The sequence below is a fragment of the Etheostoma spectabile genome, chromosome 21 (genome assembly GCF_008692095.1).
Source record: "Etheostoma spectabile isolate EspeVRDwgs_2016 chromosome 21, UIUC_Espe_1.0, whole genome shotgun sequence".
NCBI classification, from domain to species: Eukaryota; Metazoa; Chordata; class Actinopteri; order Perciformes; family Percidae; genus Etheostoma; species Etheostoma spectabile.
The window spans coordinates 15,331,234-15,351,871 of record NC_045753.1 but is presented as its reverse complement, the minus strand read 5'-3'; the positions used below and the strand labels follow the sequence as shown (position 1 = coordinate 15,351,871).

The 20,638-nt window shown below is 41.2% G+C and overlaps 1 protein-coding gene and 1 long non-coding RNA gene across 5 annotated transcripts in view; one reads left to right on the top strand and one right to left on the bottom strand.

The window, feature by feature from the left end:
• The window catches only part of dock1 (dedicator of cytokinesis 1), a 172,353-nt gene that overhangs the window by 31,269 nt on the left and 120,446 nt on the right, over positions 1 to 20,638 (top strand). For all 4 annotated transcript variants that reach the window (XM_032501812.1, XM_032501816.1, XM_032501814.1 and 1 more), the window contains exons 13-19: positions 1,793 to 1,918; positions 2,306 to 2,430; positions 6,993 to 7,091; positions 7,675 to 7,747; positions 10,903 to 11,006; positions 11,498 to 11,681; positions 18,889 to 18,986. In XM_032501812.1, the coding sequence (XP_032357703.1) occupies positions 1,793 to 1,918; positions 2,306 to 2,430; positions 6,993 to 7,091; positions 7,675 to 7,747; positions 10,903 to 11,006; positions 11,498 to 11,681; positions 18,889 to 18,986 (809 nt within the window). The remainder of the gene's footprint in view (positions 1 to 1,792; positions 1,919 to 2,305; positions 2,431 to 6,992; positions 7,092 to 7,674; positions 7,748 to 10,902; positions 11,007 to 11,497; positions 11,682 to 18,888; positions 18,987 to 20,638) is intronic.
• The window catches only part of LOC116670999 (uncharacterized), a 14,594-nt gene continuing 5,294 nt past the window's right edge, over positions 11,339 to 20,638 (bottom strand). Inside the window, exons 2-4 of the long non-coding RNA XR_004327167.1 lie at positions 11,755 to 11,765; positions 11,407 to 11,408; positions 11,339 to 11,352 (exon numbers count right to left, since the gene is read on the bottom strand). This is a non-coding gene — a long non-coding RNA (uncharacterized LOC116670999). The remainder of the gene's footprint in view (positions 11,353 to 11,406; positions 11,409 to 11,754; positions 11,766 to 20,638) is intronic.

The window sequence follows — 20,638 nt, the reverse complement described above, 5'->3', positions numbered from 1 at the left end:
CTTTTAAGGAGGGAGAAGCCACACACTCATAACACTGATGCAGTTTTTTTGCTTTAAATTGTATTTTAAATCTTAAATCTGTGTTTTTGCAGATATTGCCATTTACGAGAAATTAAGGAATGTAATATCTGCCAAAATGTTCATAGAATAAAAAAAATAGTTCTAAGTTGTGAATGTGCACTGTCCTCCAGCTTTTCTTTGGTTACACACCTATCGTAAAGTACTATTATTTATGAAGAAACTGTTCTTTATTCATTCTATTAAAAATTTAAAATCTTTTCAAGGTAGCAGGGTAATTAAGGTTAGAGGGCAATTTAACATTAAAAGCATCTTACTGTACTGCTTTCATACTACATTTTACATTTTCTGTTCATAGAAAGAAGAACATAAGTCTTTGTCAAGTGCTCAAACTATAAATCACTGCTCATACTATAAATAGTTGCCCTCATCACCATGACTACAGGATGTAAGTAATCCAGTTGTTAATTAAGATGGTGAGTCTTCTGCTAAGACTGGATCTTATCAGTGATTTGACATCTGTGGTTAGAAGAGCAACATTAGCCATCTTAAGGGATTTGTGCTGGGAGGGGGGGAAACAACATGACAGCCTCTATGGTATTGTCATACCCTATGAAGATGTACTTGGATAAATGTCAGGTCTGCTCCGTCCCACACTGGGAAGAACAGTGGAGCACTGAGAGCAGCTGTTTCGGTCACGCTCATATCAAAAGGCTTCCAGCTTGGCTAGTGAGAGATGTGTCACTCATAACCATATGGGGCATGTGAAGTGAAAGTGAATAAATCCTCAGGGTTCACAGGCACCACTCACTTTAGTGGCCTGTAAAGGGGCTCCCTACAGGACCGCAGCTTTAATTGGATCCCTTTTTTGTTTTCATTTTCAGTCTTGTTCAGAGGTATGCATCTGTGCGGCTTTTCTGTTTTTCCTGAGAGAATGTTAAGAGTAAGTGTGGTTACATAGCTGAAGCTGGCACATCATGCAGTGTCTGCAGAAAAGAAGCTTTCCTTTTGAACCCGGAGACAAGCAGGACGGCTACTTGTGTTAAATTGTTAGGAAATATGACCCATGAAAGTCCCCTGAAGGCCCTTTGTTTGAGAATAATTCAGAGCCCCAGAGTTTTCCTCTCAGGCTTTGCACTTTCACGTCTTTCCAAGACCAATTATATATTTCTGGGAATAACTGCACAATTTAAATATTCTACCATAAAATGTCACTTATTCATGCTTAAAGAAGACGTCTGGGGCATTGGGGACCTTATCATGAATTTGGCAGTTAAACAGGAAATAATATTTCCCATTTAGAGTACCAAATGTTTGTTTGTAATGGGATTTTTTCCTTCCCAGTATTGGTGCTCAGAAGTAGCATTTATATTTCAGCCAAGGCGGGTTTGACTTTTTGTAATTACAGTAACCATATTTCACGTTTAGACCAATCCACAGAGGAAATACAATGTGATCCTGTAAATTTTTTGTTTTGTTGCAAAAACATAGTTCTTTAATGTAACTAGATATCCATTTTATAGTTATGCACATCCTACACGGGAATTACACAAAAGGCACTTGTTTCTTTTGTATGTTTTCCTAATCACATCTCGGAGGGTAGCTTCTATTTAGTGTCTTGCCCTAGAGCTGTGAGTTGTCACTCTTGACAACTCACAGCAGAAAAGTGCATGCAGAAATCTCTTAGTATTTTCTGGGGGCAGTTTGCTCTCACACTGTCTTCTCCTGACGTAATCTCAGTCCCTCCCTATCTTTGCCCTGAATTCATCTCCAGGCCTGTGGGTGACGCTGAAGCTGCTTCCTGGAGACATCCATCAGATAAGGAAGGACTTCCCTCACCTGGTGGACCGATCAACAGCTGTGGCTCGCAAGATGGGCTTTCCTGAGATCATCATGCCAGGTTGAGTGTTTTTTAAAAGCTTTATCTTGGCTACCTGTCTCTGAAAGTCTCCTTTTTATATAAAAAAAATAAAGTAAATAAAGTAGCTGAACACATAATTCATTCAAAAAGGGATTTTGAATTAGGAGCTACTATTTTACAAAATGTGAGTGAGGGTGAAAAGAACATATCATACTTCATTAAGGTTGAAAGAAGAAATTAGTTATTTAATGGACTGAGGTCACCCATGAAGTATTTGGTGCTAACTATCCACTTATGCCACCTCAGATGCAGTGAGCTATGCAGTAATACTTATTTATATTGAAAATGATGAACCTGTAGCTCTATGATCAACATTACAAGTGAGGATGACTTCCTATCTGACCTTCTTGTTTCTGTTTCCTAAAGGTGATGTGCGAAACGACATCTACGTCACTCTGGTTTTGGGGGATTTTGACAAGGGGAGCAAGACCACACCCAAAAATGTCGAGGTGACAATGTCTGTATATGACGAGGATGGCAAGAAATTGGAGGTACAACTGAGGAATGTTTTTTTTTTCTTAGTTATTTAGTATTTTTCCGGGTTCAGCTCATTCTCTGCATTCAGGACAAAAGTTCTATAGCCAATCAGTCTCTCAGACAGACTCTGATTTACCAGGCTTTCTTTAATCTTACACAGCTCAGCACGCTGCTTAACTGTCTAGGACTCCTATAAAAAATGTGTGATACAGAGGCCTGGATGCCTTTGCCACCCGTCAAAAATGACAGAATGCAATATCTGTGCTATATGGTTGATTGACTAGCCTAAAATGTGTCTGTCCACTGCAGTAATCAACATCATTGTCAGAGTCAGTTACAGACCAAACACGCGTGCAGGCAATATGGGCAGCATGGTTTTAAAGTTGAAATTGATGAATCAGCATTTCCCTTCTGGTATAATTACCTTTTGGTAATGAAATTGAAAGGATCAATTTCCCCCCTGTCTATCTGTTTGTTTGCAAGCTGTCTCAAATTGTTGCGTATTTATTTGGATAAAAATGTGCATGCCTTGGCACAGACTTCATTAAAATATATTTTGGAGGTGGTCAGCAGTTAATCATTTTAATTTCCCAGTCATACTTGTTGTAAACATACATAGGGAAGTCTAGCATCCAGGTTTGCAGCTGAACGCCATTAATCACATTACATTTCATTAGAAAATCAAACCAGATAGACACAAACAGTTGAACATTAATCATTACGGTGGCTGCCAATTTGCAAGTTGGAGCACGTCTCATTGACTTTTGCTTCCGTGTGCTGTCGTCTTTATAATCATGTGCCAACCCATCAATGTCTAATGTCCTAACAAAGCCTTTGTTTCATCTGGAGTCTCTAGCCAGTGACCCCTTTCTCTGATGTTTAATTATTGACCCCCCCCTGCATGACTTTACTTCTTGTACTACAGAGACCATCAGTTAATGGGGGATTTAAGAGGTTTAGAATGGTTGGACATGAGGAGAATCTAGGAGGAAGTGGGGCATGTGGTGGGTAGGGGTGGGCAAAATAATCAATGCTCGATGCAGATAAGTTAATAATCCCCCAAAAAACACAAAAATGGCCAAAAGGAAGAACAAAATAATATTTTGTATACATACACATGGTCGAATAAGACATAAAATAATTAGGCAGAACACATGTGACCACCTCATGTTTCATGTTCTAAGAAGCCAAATATCTACATTTAAACATGACTAAGCATCTGACTTGGAAGGTTATTGTGAGAGAAGATGACTTGAACAAGCATCTTTAAGGCTTAAGCATGGAATGACTGCCAAATAAAAACCTCAGCAGACAAAACATGTCATTAAAACCTGTGTGTGACAAATATATGTCAAAATCTGAGCTTTGTCTAGGAAGTGATAAGCAAGCTGAGGAGAAAACTCAGATTTATATGTATATTTTTAAAAACCACGCATGGAAATGTGCATGAAAAAAATTGTTGCATCAATAATCGGTTTGTCAATCGAATCATCGGCCTCTGAATTGGTATTGAATCGTGAGGTGCTAAGAGATTCCCACCCCTAGGGGTGTGTGCTTGTGGGAGTTTGTGCTCATTGCACATGTGTCTTTGAATGTTCATGTTTTGATTTTGAGACTCTGTTGGGATTTTTGGCGCCACAGTTTGTAGTGAATAAGTTAAGGTTTACCAGATATTTTCTTGCAAGGCTATTGTACTAAATGCTGTTACATATATTAATGGATATATGGCCACACTCAGTATGCCTGTGTACTCGGAGAGCGAGTGGAAGTTACAAATACTAATGACGGAGTGATTTAAAATGACACATAGTCATGGGGAGGCCTCCTGCAAACAGTCAATCAGAAGATGAGCGCTATTACCCTTAGCTGCCTCAATTAGACACATTAATCTTTGGTTCAGAGGCTTTGTCTGTGATTTGGCTCAGCAGGCAGAGGAGGTGTAAGGATCAGTGGTGATTACACTAAAATGCAGTGTTGAAGTAGCAGAAAGCAGTGTTGATCTTGACTTCTGTCAGATGTTGCACTGTCTGACCGAATACATACTACGGTTGGTTGTCTCATTGCTAGACAAGTAATCTCATTGTGAATATGTTTGGGTGTTTTTTGGTGTGATTGTGGTATAATTTTTAATGTAGTACAAGGACAAATGTCTTAGATTCAACTCACAAACACTATTCAATATTTGAGTGCATTTCTCCTTTTGTTTTGTTATATTTGTTCTCTGTTTGTATACTTATTTGCATGGTAAACATGTCAATGAATCATCTAACAGCAGCTATACTGTGTTTTAGGGCTGGGCAAGGTATTGATATTGATATATAAGTGGCTAGATATCGTCTTAAATTTTGGATATTTTAATATCCTGATATGACAGAAGTGTTGTCATTTCCTGTTTTTAAAGGCTGCATTACAGTACAGTGATGTAATTTCCTAAACACTAGACTGTTCTAGGTGTTCTATTATTTGCCTTTACCCACATAGTTATTATATCAACATAACCGATGATTATTTACCAAAAATCTCATTGTGTGCATATTTTGTGAAAGCACCAAAATTCAACCCTACAATATAAACATCGAGGTAGTCGGTAAAAAATATGGGGATATTTGATTTTCTCCATATCGCTCAGCTCAACTGTGTTTATTACAGTAGACATGTTGTGCACGAATAACCTGTTGCACCTACAGAACAGCAAACAGGTTTCATTCTCTCAGTGGGTGCCAGTATGATACCTGAGCACTCCTACAGTAGCTGCGCTTCTTTACACAGTTTTCGATACTCGGGGGTTGAACACAGTTCAGTTGGTATGATTCATCAGGTTCAATGACGAGCTCTTCTGAGCCAATGTTAATGGGACATTTGCCTGTGTATGTTAAGGCTGTCAGAGTCTTTAGGATGCAATGATTGCAGTCAGTGACAGAAGTCCACAGCGATCAAGTGACATTGATCACAACTATGGGTGTCATGGCCCTGTGTCCTTGGAGTGCTGTAGCTCCCTTCAACATCTCGTCCTGCAGCTTTACACACAAATGCTCCGTCTCATCTGTTTGGTTCTCCAAAGATCAACACTAATTGGTCAAATTATTCCTCATCCATTCTGGATTTGAATTGGCCTGAAGGAAATTCTGTGTCTGAGATGAGAGACACTGGCTGAATCTCATGTTTCCTAAAATTGCCTCCACAGTTCCTCCACTTGCTTCCCTTCCTTGCATCTTAGTCCGTCCAACCGAGGAAGCACGGTAGAGACGGAGGAAATCCTGCGAGGAGAGAGCAAACTAGGAAATGTGTTTTTTAGAGGGATGAAATGTCCTTTCCATTGAAACATTACGTGAATACATCAGCTGTGCGGGCAGCGTTAGCAACGGTATTCAGCCGCTCCCTTCCATGAAGGCTGTTCTCCGGTTCGAGCGAGGAGCTATCAAATTAAAGAAGTGCTATTCAGCCGCTATCACTTTGATGTCTGAAGCTGTTTCAGTATATTCTTTGATAATAAAAAATACACAAGGCACTGGAAAATAGCTAAATGTAATAACTCACATTGAGGTAAGATTTATAATAGGTTTACTTTTTTGCTTTGCCATTTTTGGTTTATGTGGTTTTCTTTCTGGATGTTTCTGTCTTAGCCTTTTTATCTCCTCCATTCTTCTCTGTCCTTTCTTTCTGGTTTCTTTCTGCCTCTGGTTTTGTCATCCTTCCTCTGTCTCTAAAAGGATTTGTGACATTGTGTTGTGAGAGGCTGGGCAGTGACTTCTTATCATCTTGACATATTAGCACAGGCCCACAAAACCCTTCTCACCTGCGGCTAGACCTTGGCTACCTTCCCCTCTTTTTCGCTCCAAAATCTGGAGCTGTCATGAATCCTGGCCTTTTAGTGAAGGGGAATAGTTGTTTGAGGTAGCACCGGCCCCCCAGATCTGCTTGGCGTAGTTTGGGGGAGACGGGGCGTGTTTTTCCTCATAATTGCTGGTTGTCAGAAACCATTAGTGTTGGAGTATTTTAGCAGCACCAGGCCAGGGAGTCAGCTGGAAGAGTGGGAGAAAAAGGGTGGGCTGACTGAGTGCAGATTGATAGAAAACAAGGCATGCGTGCCATCCGCTGTCACTATAGCCCTCATGCCAAACCCCACAGGGGACCCTGACCTGTAGAAACTCCGGGGACCCAATTGGAAGACCAATTTACATGGTTGAATCCATCAGCACCAGCTGGTCTGCTTCCCTATGCTAGCTTCCCTCCACTCCTCACTGCATGGGAGGCACTGCCTCTCCATCTTAAATAATTCATTTCTAATTTATTTCTTATTTCCACAATGCTGTCATGAGATTGGCAGCCAACAGCAGGTGCACACGCATAAAGTGCATCCAGACTTTTAAAGGCCATTCTGCCGTCCGTCCCAGGGACTGAATTTTATGAAATAAGTGGTAGTCAATTTTCCACATGCGTGTGCTAATGTTTTAACAGAGTAATAATAGCTCAACCATCATGATTTTGCCACTTTGAGGGAAATTTCAGCTATGTCAGTATAACCAGATAACTAGTTGTGTTCTCTGATCAATGCGTTTTCTTTCTCTGTATCTAGAATGTGATATTCCCTGGAGCTGGAGACGAAGGGATCAATGAGTACAAGTCTGTCATCTACTACCAAGTGAAGCAGCCACGCTGGTTTGAAACAATAAAGGTGTGTCTCTATCTGCTTACTTCTACCTCCTTACTATTTATTCTTGGTTATCCCCCGTCATTTCTTTAGTCATTATTTTCCACCTTGACTTCCATACCACCCTTTGATATAATTCTTAAATCCATTATTCATCACAGTACAAGTTTCCATCACCAGCAGTCTATAGAATGAAGACTGTGGTGCATGGTGGATTTTCACCCCTGCAGCTTTGAAGCATAGAAAGACAGTGATGAATATTATACCATATACTACTACGATTGTTAGTAGTAGAATGGTTAGTATGTGTGTAAATGTATGGAAATGGAAAGTTATTGATACTTGTCTTTAGTTATTGACACTTTAAGGACCGTACCAGGGGTTTTGCATGTTTTAGCTCATAATGCATATACAGTACTTTACCTCACACGTAACCATTTGTGCACACCATGCTACTTGCTATTAGTTTCAATTGATTTCTATATAGTATGAAAATCTAGAATTAGGGGCTCATTCTGCTCTCAGTGTGTCCTGACATATCTGCTTTGTGAGTGTGAGTTCATGGGTGTAAATGTCTCATACAGTCTCGTTCTGTCTCTTATCTCAGGTTGCTATCCCTATTGAGGACGTCAACCGGAGCCACTTGCGGTTCACCTTTCGCCACCGCTCATCACAGGACTGTAAGTACAAATGTCAGCATGTGAATAATCAATTTTGCTGATGACCAGCTGCACAATTGGCTTATAATCCATCCACAGTACAAATAATGGAAGATATCCAATCCAAGCAGATGTGTTGCACAATGATGAATGCTTTGAAGTTCACCCTTTGTCACATTAATCAGAGGTATTAGTCTGCCCCTGCACACAGCAGTATCATGGAGTGGCCTGTCAGAGACTACAGCTGGAATGTGAATAATGCCTGAGGGGACTTGTTTGTTTTTTGGGACAACTGTCAAGCTAAATGCAACCACTGTTGCATGCATTGTATGTCCTTCTGTTTTTTAACATCCTTTCTAATTTTGGGGGTGTAGATGGCAGGGAAGCCTGCCACTGGCAGCCTTGCCATCCCATCTGCCTGCCACATGGCAAGGCCATTCCACCAGCAGCGGGAGTGGTGTAGAGAAAAGGACTTTTGGTGGGGTAATGGGAACCATAACATGTGTATATATATTAAACAATCAATTCATATGGCACTGAACGCAAAGCAGAATTGGGAGGATATCAGCACGGGCAAGTATACCTACAAAGTAATCTGCAGCTGCTGTCATCCTTCAGTTACAAAATCCTTCAGCTCTGTTTACTTCTCACCCGCATGCAGGGGGTTTGGAAGAAATGGCCAGGTCTTAGAGCTCAGTGCTGGCTTATAATCCACCTGGAGAGCCTTCTTGTCATGCTTGGCACCTTGCTACTGCGGGGACTAATGCTGTTACGAGGCATGCCTTTGAAACTCTGACTTGTCGTTATCTTGCTGTAACGGTTGCTTTAGAAACTGGCTCACCTCAAGTGACTCTGGGACAGGAGGGGCATGCTGATGCTGCCAAACTTACAATAGAGAGATATGTTGGAAAAGGTATATTATAGGTTGGATTAAATAGGTTTATGTGTGGTGTATATTTTGTATTTGGCAAGTGTGTGTGTTTACCCTTGTATCCCATTAAAGAGACACCAGGTCATTCATATGCCTGAAAGCATGAATCTAACTTCCAAATTTCTAATTGTCTGCATCTGTGCAGGCGTCAAGCCAGTTTGTTGTTTCTGCACTGACTGGGTTACCTTTTTATTTTCTGTGAACACTGTGGGATCTGTTTGGATTTACCACTCTGATGGATTTAACTTCAATATTTGATTACAAGTAATTGAATAGAAGAGGGGAAACTCTCATCACTATGTGTCAGACTTACATTTTCATATCAATGTGTAAATGATTGTTCAAAATGTGTAAACCCATGACAGGGACAGCCCCAAACCCCATACCATACCTGCGATACGAGTGTGACCTATTCTGTAATCAGATGAATTAAGATTATAAAGTATTCTTAATTGATCCTGCAAGGGGAAATTACATTACATTTTTGAAATAGACACACTATACGCCTATACACTAATGGAGCGATGTCAGAGTGAGCTGAGCTGTTGGGGATTAAGTGCCTTGCTCAAGGTTCCCAAGCCAAGTTCCTACGGACTGAGCTACAGCCACCCCAGAATGCAGTGGCAGTAAGGTAGAATGCAGATATCACAATACCTGGCAAAGCTCCTTTTCAGGAAATTGAGAAATATTAACCTCACTAAACGGGAAGAGATTTTGAAGCAGAGCAGAGATGGTCTGTCGGATGAAGTCTTTTCAGTGGTCTGCCTCTGCCGTCATCTGCTTGTGTCATTCAGCCTCCTCCACTGCTCTTAGCTAGGACTGAACTTTTAGTAGAAACACAGAGTGACAGAGCTGCTCATAAAGGCCACTACTTGAGCACAGGCGCTCAGTATCTCAGCTCCCTGCTTCAGAATCAGGCCAGCTCTTACACAGTGCATTATCAGACTAGCCCTCTAACCTTGTCAGGCGTCATCAGACTGATGGTTGCTATCACAGATGCCGCCGTGGCTGTAAGAGATCCCCGCCATCTTTTCACTTCTGTTTCATCAGTCATCGTGGCACTACCTGGTGAGTGGGGCAGAGGGTAGGCTTTAAAATGTGGCACAGTACACTCTACATAAATCTGAAGTGACAGCCCACCTTAGAAGTTCCACACAAACTTGACTTTGATTGGCTGAAAAAAGTAACTCTGTCCTGAAAGTGACCTTTTCCCCCCCAAATGATAAAAGAGTTTCTGCTCTCAGTAGCAGGTCCCTTATACATATGTGTACAACTGGGTGGCATGCGAACCGTTTCTTCCCTCCACTGGTTCCTCTCAAGCAAGCCCAGCAATTATTCACCGGCGAGGCTGCGGGCAGCAAACCAATGAGGGGATTTATGCAGATAGAATATGCACAATACTTCGATGAATCACGTCTCCCGGCACGTAAATTTTAAGCTTGTTGATCCATAATGATGATATATGTGGTCCTATCCAAACGCTTGGTTACAGGACAAAGTCATAACTCTTGTTCTTGTTTATGCAGTGCTTCCCCTCAACAGCACCAAAGACAGTCGCATGTGCAAACACACTCACCCCAACACACTCACACTCACCCCAACACACTCACACTCACCCCAACACACTCACACACACACACACACACACACACACACACAGTGGGATAACACAAACTGTTCACAGCTGCAGCACTGAAATCCAGTGCAAGCATTCATATGCTAGGAGGATGTGGACACACAGGCTATGTCAATCCAAACCTTGTTGCTTGAATATCAGTAATTAGATATTTAAGAAAGATAATTCTTCCTTTCTTTTGATATCAGAAAATATGATTTTTCAAATCACGTTCATATTACCATCAAATCAATGTTCACATGCTTCATACAGTATATCAGCTTGTAATTTAACCATTTATATCACACCTCCCACTTGCTCTTCATTCACACCCAAGTATAATTGCTCTTAATAAAGTTGAAACAAATGATTAAACAACCATTGCACATATACAGCTACAGCATTAATGCAGCCATCAGAAGGGAACCGTTAATTCTTGTGTCTACTCAGGAGCCAACTTGGGACCTGTAGTGCAGAGATTTACACAATTATACACAAAAAGCAAAAGTACACTTTTGTACAAAAATATGGAAGTAAAGTACTGTATGTATGAACACAAAATCTATCTTAAATGTAAACAACAAATGATCAACGTCTTGCCTCCACGTGTTTCTTTTCTTCCTCCCACAGCCAAAGACAAATCAGAGAAGATATTTGCCTTGTCTTTTGTGAAGCTGATGAGGTATGATGGAACGACTCTGAGGGACGGCGAGCATGATCTCATCGTGTACAAGGTAATTGTGAAAAAGCCCGTAACACAGTTAGTCCGTGGTGTTCTGGTATGATTGTTACTGACTGCCTACCTGCTGGGCTGGCCCATGTGATCACAGCAGAGTCCAAGGTGAGAAACTGGCCCGTCTCATTAGGAGCTGCAGTAATAATGGCTTCACTGCCATCTATGGAGAATTGTAGATGTACGCATCAACCCCCTCAGTGAAATGAGGTTACTTTCCAATTAAAACCCCTTGTATAATGATACCTATGTGTTACTGTGCCCATTTATCTTAATTGAAAAGTTAACATGGGAAAAATTCCCCCAATTAGATTTTTCTGGCTGTGGCAAAGAGTTTTGTTATTACTCTTACTCGCAGAAAAATACAATTGATTCAGGGATATTATAGACAAGGAAAACACATCTGAAAAAAACACCATAGTAATACAACATAACACTTCATTACAACATAAACGGCAGATATGGATTTTACTTGTCTTTTCCTGGAACTAGGCAGAAGCAAAGAAGCTGGATGAATCTTCTCTGTGCTTGAACCTTCCTGCCACAAAGCTGGAGCTGGAGGAGAAGGGCTACCACACCACCGGGAAAAACACCCAGAACCTCGGCAACTGTGTCATCAGCAAGGACTCCTTCCAGATCTCCACCCTGGTTTGCTCCACCAAGCTCACCCAGAACGGTAACCACTTCTATACTTTGATGAACATTTGCGTCTTTTTTCGCATTCTTTTGTCTTTTATCTTTTTCTCTACAAAGTGCCTTTCTGAAGCAAGAATCATGCTTCTTGTTTACATTGTGACACACCCTCCTAGTGAGCATGTACCCCCAATCTGTACAGGTATAAAAGAAACACACGCAACTGAGCACCTGAACCTTTGCTTAAATGCAGCCCTGAAAAACATAATTCCTGTAGTAACCATTTCCACATTTACTACATTAAAAGAGCGCTCACTGAAGAAAAATAAATTCTTGTATTTTAGCCAAGTAGACCCTGGATTTTGAAACTAGTTTTGGGCCACAGCCTCTGACTTTGAAAGACATATTATCCGTGCACAGTAACCATATATCACTTAAAATTGGACTCTGGGACCTCTGCCATCCTTTGCTTCTTCCAACTGTTCTTAACACTTGTCACATGTTGGCCGTTTGTCCTCGCTCAAGGGTTGTCCTTTATCCTTTTCTTCTTCTAACCTACTTTCTCTACCGTAGCTTCCTCCCATCAGTGAGTGTCAGTCAGTAAATTTCTGTCCATCTCTGCTGAGCGGACGACAGCTCGGCTCTGTTTACTGTTGTCAGTCGGGCGGAGTAATTTCCCAGGGTGCTGAGAAGATCTACACTTATTAAGATAAGGAAATCCCCATCTCTGCTCTGTGGCTCATGGATTAAGGATTTTGACCTCTTGTGTTCCTTTAGCTTTCACACATGTTTATAAATCCCAACAGACATTACTGTGAACCCTCTTGGACGTGTTATTTCCAGACTGCATTCATAACATTGGGATTGTCTCTGTTTTGATTGTGTAGAAATCTTTTGTGCTGTGCGAGTGTTCCTAGCTCTGATTTCACAGTTACTCTGAACAGAACCATAGTCCAAGTCTGCTTTGCTTTCCTCTGCGCTTGTTGCATTGTACTTGGTGTTTTTTTTTTTAAACTTTTGGTATGCAAGACTGAGTCACCATTTTAATTAGAGCCAAAATGAAAGCTTCCTCAATTCTCTGTGTGTTTTATGGCGACAGCCTGAAAGAGAAGAAGGGATAGATTCACCGCAGGCTAACGTGACTAGAATTGAAATTAATTGTTTTACTTGCCCAAAGCAACACGCTGTTTGAAAAGGGGTACATCCCGCCCTTATGTAAAAACATAAAGGCGTGATGTACCCCTTTTCAAACAGCGTGTTCATGGTAACTCAAAGATCATTTTAAATAGTCAGACAAGGGCAGCGTGAAAGGAAACGCTTGGAGTGAAATGTTGAAGCAAATGGATGTATTCTATGGTCAAATGTATCCTCGTGATCCTGCAAACAGATGACACCGGAAGATTTATTCTCTGTTGTGGCATCCGGGGGACACGAGCGGCGTTGTTGGTATACGTACTCGATCTGTGCAGACGCGAAGGGAATACAGTGCTCAGTAAAATAAGGCCAGAGAAGACCAGCAACTTGTGATTTATTAAATACACCAAAGTCATCTCTAAAAGAAATGGGATTTCATTAACGGATAGTTGCACTTTATAACATATTGGATCTTATTTGCACCAATAATTATATAAGTTATGATGACTTAGCTCACCAAAATGAATGCTCTGATCTAGTAACATGGCAAAATTGCTTTGATGTTCAGGCAGATTATCCAAACCACTTTATTTGGAGGTGAAGCTGAAAGCAATATGTTGGTACTGATCACTCACTACAGATGGAAAACTGTAGGTCAAAGATGACCCGGGAGTTTAGTCTGTAAACTATGGTTGATGTTTACAACGGGCTTCCAGATAGGTCTGGCCAACCTGGAGGTTTGTTTAAAAGCTGCACAATCTGACAGCATGTGTTTCTTGCACTCTCTTACTTTTTTTAGCAGTGTTGCTGCATTCTTAGATTTCAATGAGTACATCAATAAACAGAGGTGCTGCATTGGTGGTATGCTAATGTGAATATGCTGGACACAGCATCTGAGGTTATAGACTCTGTGGCTTTAGTGTCTCTGCTCACAATACAAGACTGTCCGAGCTGCAAAAGATGTATGCTTCTTGCACTTATGGAACCATCTCAGCACCTCTTGTATGATTTAAATTTTCACCTGACAGTGGTTTTGAAAAAGAGGAAGAGCAGTCTTCTCTCTACCACTCACATACTAATGTGGATGCCTCATGAGACTGCTGTCGCTCTCCTTTATGTGGCACCCCAATATGCACAATAAACATTTGCAAAGCCTCAGTAATGAGGTCACTGCAGGCCCTGGTTAGAAGTACTGCTGCAAATATTGTGTGATAAAGGGGGCCGTTGTATGTTACAGTAATGTTCCCTTTGAGGGTTATTAAGTTTAGTCTAGGCTTAAAGTTGTCATTTAAATACAGTCGTGTGTGCCCTCCTAATCTGCTAGTGGGTGGGAAGTTACAGATGCAGAACTCGCCCACACTTATTACACTAGCTAGGGAATTAATGCTAGTAGCTCAAACCCTTTTCTGAACTGTAGATGTACAGCATTTAACATACAGGAAGAAATCAATCAGCAGCATTCTTCTCCCTATTTGTCTACCTTTTTTTTCTTCTTCTTCTACACTTTCCTTTTTCCCTGTGTGAGAGAGATGCGCAGCAGTGGTGTCCACTGCTGATATTTACCTGGCACTTTGTGGTGGTAATTTGCAAGGCACCAATAGGTGCTTGGGGATCAGGCTGCCTCATCACTGCACACAGAGTTTGATTAAACAGAGAGGTTTGTGTGTGCGTGTGCATGCGTGTGCATTTGTGTGTGTGTGTGTGTCTCCCATGGGATGTCATCCCACGCAAAGCTCTAGGAAAAGGTTTGAGTTCTTTTAATAAAGCAATGCAGAGCCAGTCTCTCTGACTGTGCCGGAGTCTACCTGCTTTATTAAAACCTAGAGGCTCTTTAAAACTCCCACCTAAACAACTCACTCACTCACTCACTCACTCACTCACTCACTCACTCACTCACTCACTCACTCACTCACTCACTCACTCACTCACTCTCTCACTCTATCTCTCTTCACCCTCCAAAAATGCTTTTGGTAGACATCAAGCTGATATTCTTTACATTTGTCTTAACAGTGACAATGTGCTTCTTTTCTCTGTGGTACAGTATATATTTGTGGCCAGGTGGAGGCTGGGTTGTGGCCTTCACCAACTGCCACTTTACTCGTTTGAAATCCATGATGTTTCTCTCTCATGGGTGGGCTGGATTCTCTGGCCAGGCAAAGCAGAGAAAGGGAAGGTAACCTTGCCCCTTATGACCTTATAAGGAGCAAGATGCCAGATCGGCCCATCTGAGCTTTCACTTTCTCAAAGGCAGAGCAGGATACCCTGGGCTCGGTTACCACCAGGGTTGTTTTGTAGTGTTGCTCAGACAATAGTAAATGATACATGGGTTGTATGATATAGCACACTCATCCAAAGTGTTGCCTGACCATTGAGGCCATTGTGGTTCAATGTCTTGCTAGCTATTGGTTTGACAACCTGTTCTTCCTCCTGAGCAACTGCTGCCCCAACTAAAATAAGCAATTTGAAGATATCCCCTTGAGCTCTGTGGAAATTCAGGTTGTTTTGCTATTTAGAGAACATATAATGGATTGATTAATTATAAATATAATCATCATAAGATGCAACATTAGTTGAAGCTTAAAGTGTGTCTAAACTTCATCATCTGCTCAATTCATATTCACCTCATGGTAACGGGTTGCTCACAAGATGTTTTTCCTGAAGACAAAGGCAAAAAGGGGGTGGGGGGACGGCACTTGAATGCCCCTTGCAACAGACTGCTTGCTTCATACATGACACTACATCCCTAATCCCCACATCTGAGATGAAACACTGTTTTTAATTAAGGTAGATTTGTGCATGCGGTCTCCCAGTGTGGGGAGCTCGTGTGAAGTGGCTGCTGGCTCATCCCTGGGTATTTGCAGTGTGCTTCACTAAACGGAGGCTGGAGGAGAAGCAGACACCCGATGACAGCAGAGCTTGCAGAGGACCATGCCTGGTGAAAGATGTATATTCAAATTATGTCCCTACCTTAACTGGAAAAATATTGAATTAAAAATAGTTTAAAAATTGAGAAATATGTTTTTACTGTGTGTAAAGCTGCTCTTACATCACTGTGTTTAAACAAAAAAACTGCACTTTAAAATTTTATAACCAAATACAAGGCTATTACTGTTAAAGAAAAAAAGAGCAAGCTATTAACACAACTAAAGTGCTAATGTGAGGCAAGATGTACTGTTAACATTCATATGACAATTTGAAGTCTTGCATTTCAGCTGTGCAGTGACAATGCAAACAATTCTCCCAGAATTAATTATTCCACCACTCTTCTGTCAGTTTTGTAGCTTTTACATTTTGATGCCTAGAAAGACAACCATTCTCAAATAGATATTGTTTATCGAAGGCACTCCTCTTGGAACTCCCATGTCAACCAAATCCCCCACAAACCCAGCGTGGCCTCTAATAGCAGTGCAGTGGGACCAAATCGTTGGATGATTTATTCTCATTTTATTACATTTGTCTCTCTGAGCTGCTAAACTGTCAATTTTCAAATATATATGTATATGTCCTTGGGGAAGGAGTTCCAGGTAGTTTAGATGGGGTTTTGTGACTGAACCCTGATAGGTTGTCAGGTTTGCAGATGATAGACATATATCACTGTCTCGCCATGCTTGATCAGCTCTTCCTTAGCCAGTCGGGCGTGGCGAGCAGAGAGAGGGAGCAGCTAGGGTCCCCAGGAAGGTACTTTATATTGGGCAGTGCTTCTCTGTAAACCGTTTGTTCCTGCTGATTTCTCAATGCAGGCTTGGCTAACAATACACCCTGAATCTGCTGTAAGTAGTTTCTCTTTCTGCCTTACATCTGGGGCCCCTGTTTCATAAAGCAGATTTAGTGAGAACTCTGAGTTTGTTAACCCTGAGATGAGGGGAAACTCTGGGTTTTCCGTTTCAGTAAGGGAGGTTATAAAAACCTGAGAGAGAGGGGTAACTCCAGCCCATTTCAGAAAGAGAGGTAACTTAACCTCATAGTCAGTCACTATGGTAACTGAGTCTGTAAACCTAACCTGGTCAGGAGCAGGATTTCTTCAATAAACCTCAAGGTTCTCCCAGTCTCCTCCTTCTAACACAGCACTCTGTCATTTCCTCATTCATTCATTCAGTCTGTAGCAGGCTCATTTTAGTACAGTTTGTTATTTGCATGAATAAAATATACATGGCATGGCCTTTTTTTGACGGTCCCGTTGATGAAGAATCTGTATTACTTTGCAGGAAGTTAAACATTCGGGAGATGATATTGAGGCCATGACTCTAGATGCATTTTTATTTCCAGATACTAGCCTTCCTGTTTGAGCAGTATCGTTTTTCTTCCCTCAGTGATGTAGCCTACATAATCTTATCTGTCCTCATATAACTAACATCACCCATCGTGGACATGCGCTATATCTCACCACATTCTTGTGTAGCATTATGTTTTTTTTTGGAAATGGCAGTTATCTTTACAACATTGGTGATGCGGAGCGTATTAGTAAGGTCACTGTATAGCAAAGCGCCGTCAGAAGAATGGGACTTGCTCTGAAACGTTTTTTAAACATTTTGTAGTGTTCCCTGGACACAAACCAGTGAGAGCCATTTAAAAGGAGTTCCACAGGATTGCAGGTGAATGATGTAAACCCTTTAAAATACAAGATAATGAATTATAATTCTGTTAATGTGTCATGTAATGTTAATGATGGGGCTGAAGCCTCAGTACGTATGACTTTTTCACCTGCAAGATTGCACCTAAATGAAATAGATTATATTATAGGTTCAATACCATTTCAGCAGTAATATGATACTTATGAAACTAATACACTATTTTGGAACTTAAGCATTTGCAGCAATTTTCTCCCACGCAAATTTTCTCTCTTTTGCATCAGCCGCTCTGTTGCTTTTTTACCAAAATATATGTTCAAACTCGCTGTATGTCACCATGAGTATTTCCAACCCACCAGTTTTTGTAGTTGTTACCATGGTAAGTCGTAGTTTCATGGCTCTATTCATGCTGCCTTTTTATAGTGTACGCGCTTAACTCTGAGTGAAGCTACTCTGAGTTGATTGAACCAACTCAAATAAGCTGTTCAGTTTCCCATCTCAGGGTGAATCAACGGAGTTCAGGGTTAAACTCTCGGCCACACCTGAGGTGGCGCGTGCCAGTGTGACGTCAAAATGACGTAGATCTCACTGGCTCGCCAGGATTTATAGCGTCTACCAGACAAAGCGGAAACAGTAAGCCTGAATGAGCTCGAGGTTAACTGGATGCCTGGACTCTCAAAGTGACTGCGAGTCTCTTTTGAAAACTTAGGGGGTTAAGATGAGTTCTTTTATGGTGACTGAAAGGCTTGATCTGACGTAGGTCAGATCAAGCATTGACGGCAATGCTGCTGCCAGTTCTGCCGTTGTTTACCTTTTTCTTCTTTTTCTAGTCCGTAAAAATAGCAAAGTTAGTATCCTTTGCTCCTTAACGCTCTGTTCAAGAGAAGACTGCAACTAGTGTCGCGACCACCACGCGCAAGTATAAACAGTTGGGCCGTTCTCATGATGTCACATTTGCGCGCTCCAGCTCGGTTGCGGCTACTGAAAAAAGGCCGTTAGATTCAGTGTTTGTTAAACCTCCTTCCTGAAACAGGCCCCTGGACTAGACTACATCTTTGACAATTAGTTGATTAATCAATTATTAATTAAATGCCTTTTATCTCTTAAAAAAAGACGTGACTGGTGTTCACAGGTCTGGCATATACAATGCCTTAACAACCTGACATGAGTTAATTTTAAAGCTCCCTATTTGATAATCTGCCAAAGGTGGTCTGAATGAGCGCTCCTTTGAGTGTGATTAATCACATCATGACTCATCCTCTTGTGCCTAAATGCATTTTCAATGATTAAAGTGAGAGATCTAATAGAATAACTAACACCGTGTTTAGGAAATTTACAAACTGACGTGTGTAAGTTGGGGATGGGGAACAGGACGGGACCTCTTCAACAAATGGCCCCACAACACTCATTAAATTCAAATGTGCAACCTTGATTGCCTTTTTCGCTTCCTCTCCATCTCTCTTCACGCTGTATTACCATTGGCAGGGCGAACTTCCCGCTGTGCTTTGTGTGCATTCATTTTCATGTTTATTTGTTTGGTTGTTTCAGTGGACTTACTTGGCCTGCTGAAGTGGCGCTCCAACACCAGCCTGCTGCAGCAGAACCTCCGTCAGCTGATGAAGGTGGAAGGTGGCGAGGTCGTCAAGGTCAGAGGGCGAAAGTCACCCTGCAATCTGCTGACTGCAGTGTCTATTGTCTTTGTGTTATTGATGAGTCAAAAAACAAGTGCACTCGAAGCTGGACCAAAAACTAATGATCTTAGGTCACTTTATTTTTTAATTGTTGTATCATTGAAAATGTACCTCATCCTTTTGCCAGGATACAGATTAACAAAAAGCAAACAAAAATCTCAACAGCTGGTGACAGTTACAGCTTCTTGGCAGCAGTTTCACAAATGATTTCACCGCGAAGGTAACAGTTGCTAGTTTTATTTTATTTATTCTATTACAGTGCGGAGGGAGCACATAGCACCACACACAGTGTACCGAAGGGCAGGAGACGACCTGCTCTCAGAAGTGTAGGCAGGCCCTTCAAGTTGCTCAGCATGTGGCAGATGAATAAATTACTCTCTTGATAAAGTTTAACATGGGGTAGTTGGGGGGGCCCGGCAGATCGCAGCCTATCTGAGGAAGTTCTTCAACAAGACAGTTTTGATCAGACCAGATAGATGTGTCAACCACAGCTGGACCAGTTCATTAAACCACAGGGGTGTGATTATTATTCCCAGCACATTAGCACTCAATCTCTCCAAAGTGCTCCGAGGCTGTCGCTGTGCAATTAGATAACACTTTCAGCTTGGCATTTATAAGACAATTTATCAACAGGGTATACATACGTAGTTATGGACATGTGTTGTATATTATATACTATGCATTAAGACAAGATCATATATACATTCTTGGAGGTGTTTCTATCTTCCTAATATGATACTGTTTTTTGAGTGAGTGATCCCACCCCTTGTGGCGTTTCTGTCAGGCAGTCTGGCCTTCGTGAGATTGCATCGTGCATTCAACCCCACAGAGTGCACACTGTTTGTTTCTCGTTGAGAGCACTGTGAATCTCATCCATCCGAGATGACAGACCAAGCACGGTATAGAGTGATGGCTCTGTTTGCAACATTTTTACATCTGTTTTCACATTGCCTCAGAATTGGTTGAGTAAATGGGGCATGTTTCCCCAGAGAAGGAGGGTGTATATAGTTAGTGTTCCTGGAGGTACTGCTGACAGGGAAAATATCACTATCTCCATAGAACTATATTGGCTCATGTTAACAGCTGTGAAGGGTGCCTAATGGGTAGCAAATAGCACTCTCAGAGCAGGAGTTCACTTGCCATACGGTTACACCAAAAAGGTTATTGGGGTTCATATTCAACATGTTTGCATTCATATTAGTCGGGATTCAGACTTGATAACACATTAATATTATTGTTAATCATCTTTCAGAAGATTCACATCCTAGTGATCATAATCATCATCTCAAATAAATTAAATAGATTGTCCAAATCAATTAAATCCAACATCTGTTAAACACAAAATTAATTACGTTAGTTTTTCAAGTTTTTGTTTTACATGTGTGCATAGCCCAATTTATGGCATAGTTTTTATTTATTTTTTTATTTTCTAGATAATTTCTTTTTTGGGACTTTATTTTTGACTAGACAGCTGATGAAAGGGGGGGGAGAAGGGGAATAACATGCAGCAAATGGCCGCAGGTCAGAGTCGAACACAGGCCCACTGTGTCGAGGAGTCATATATATATATATATATATATATATATATATATATATATATATATATA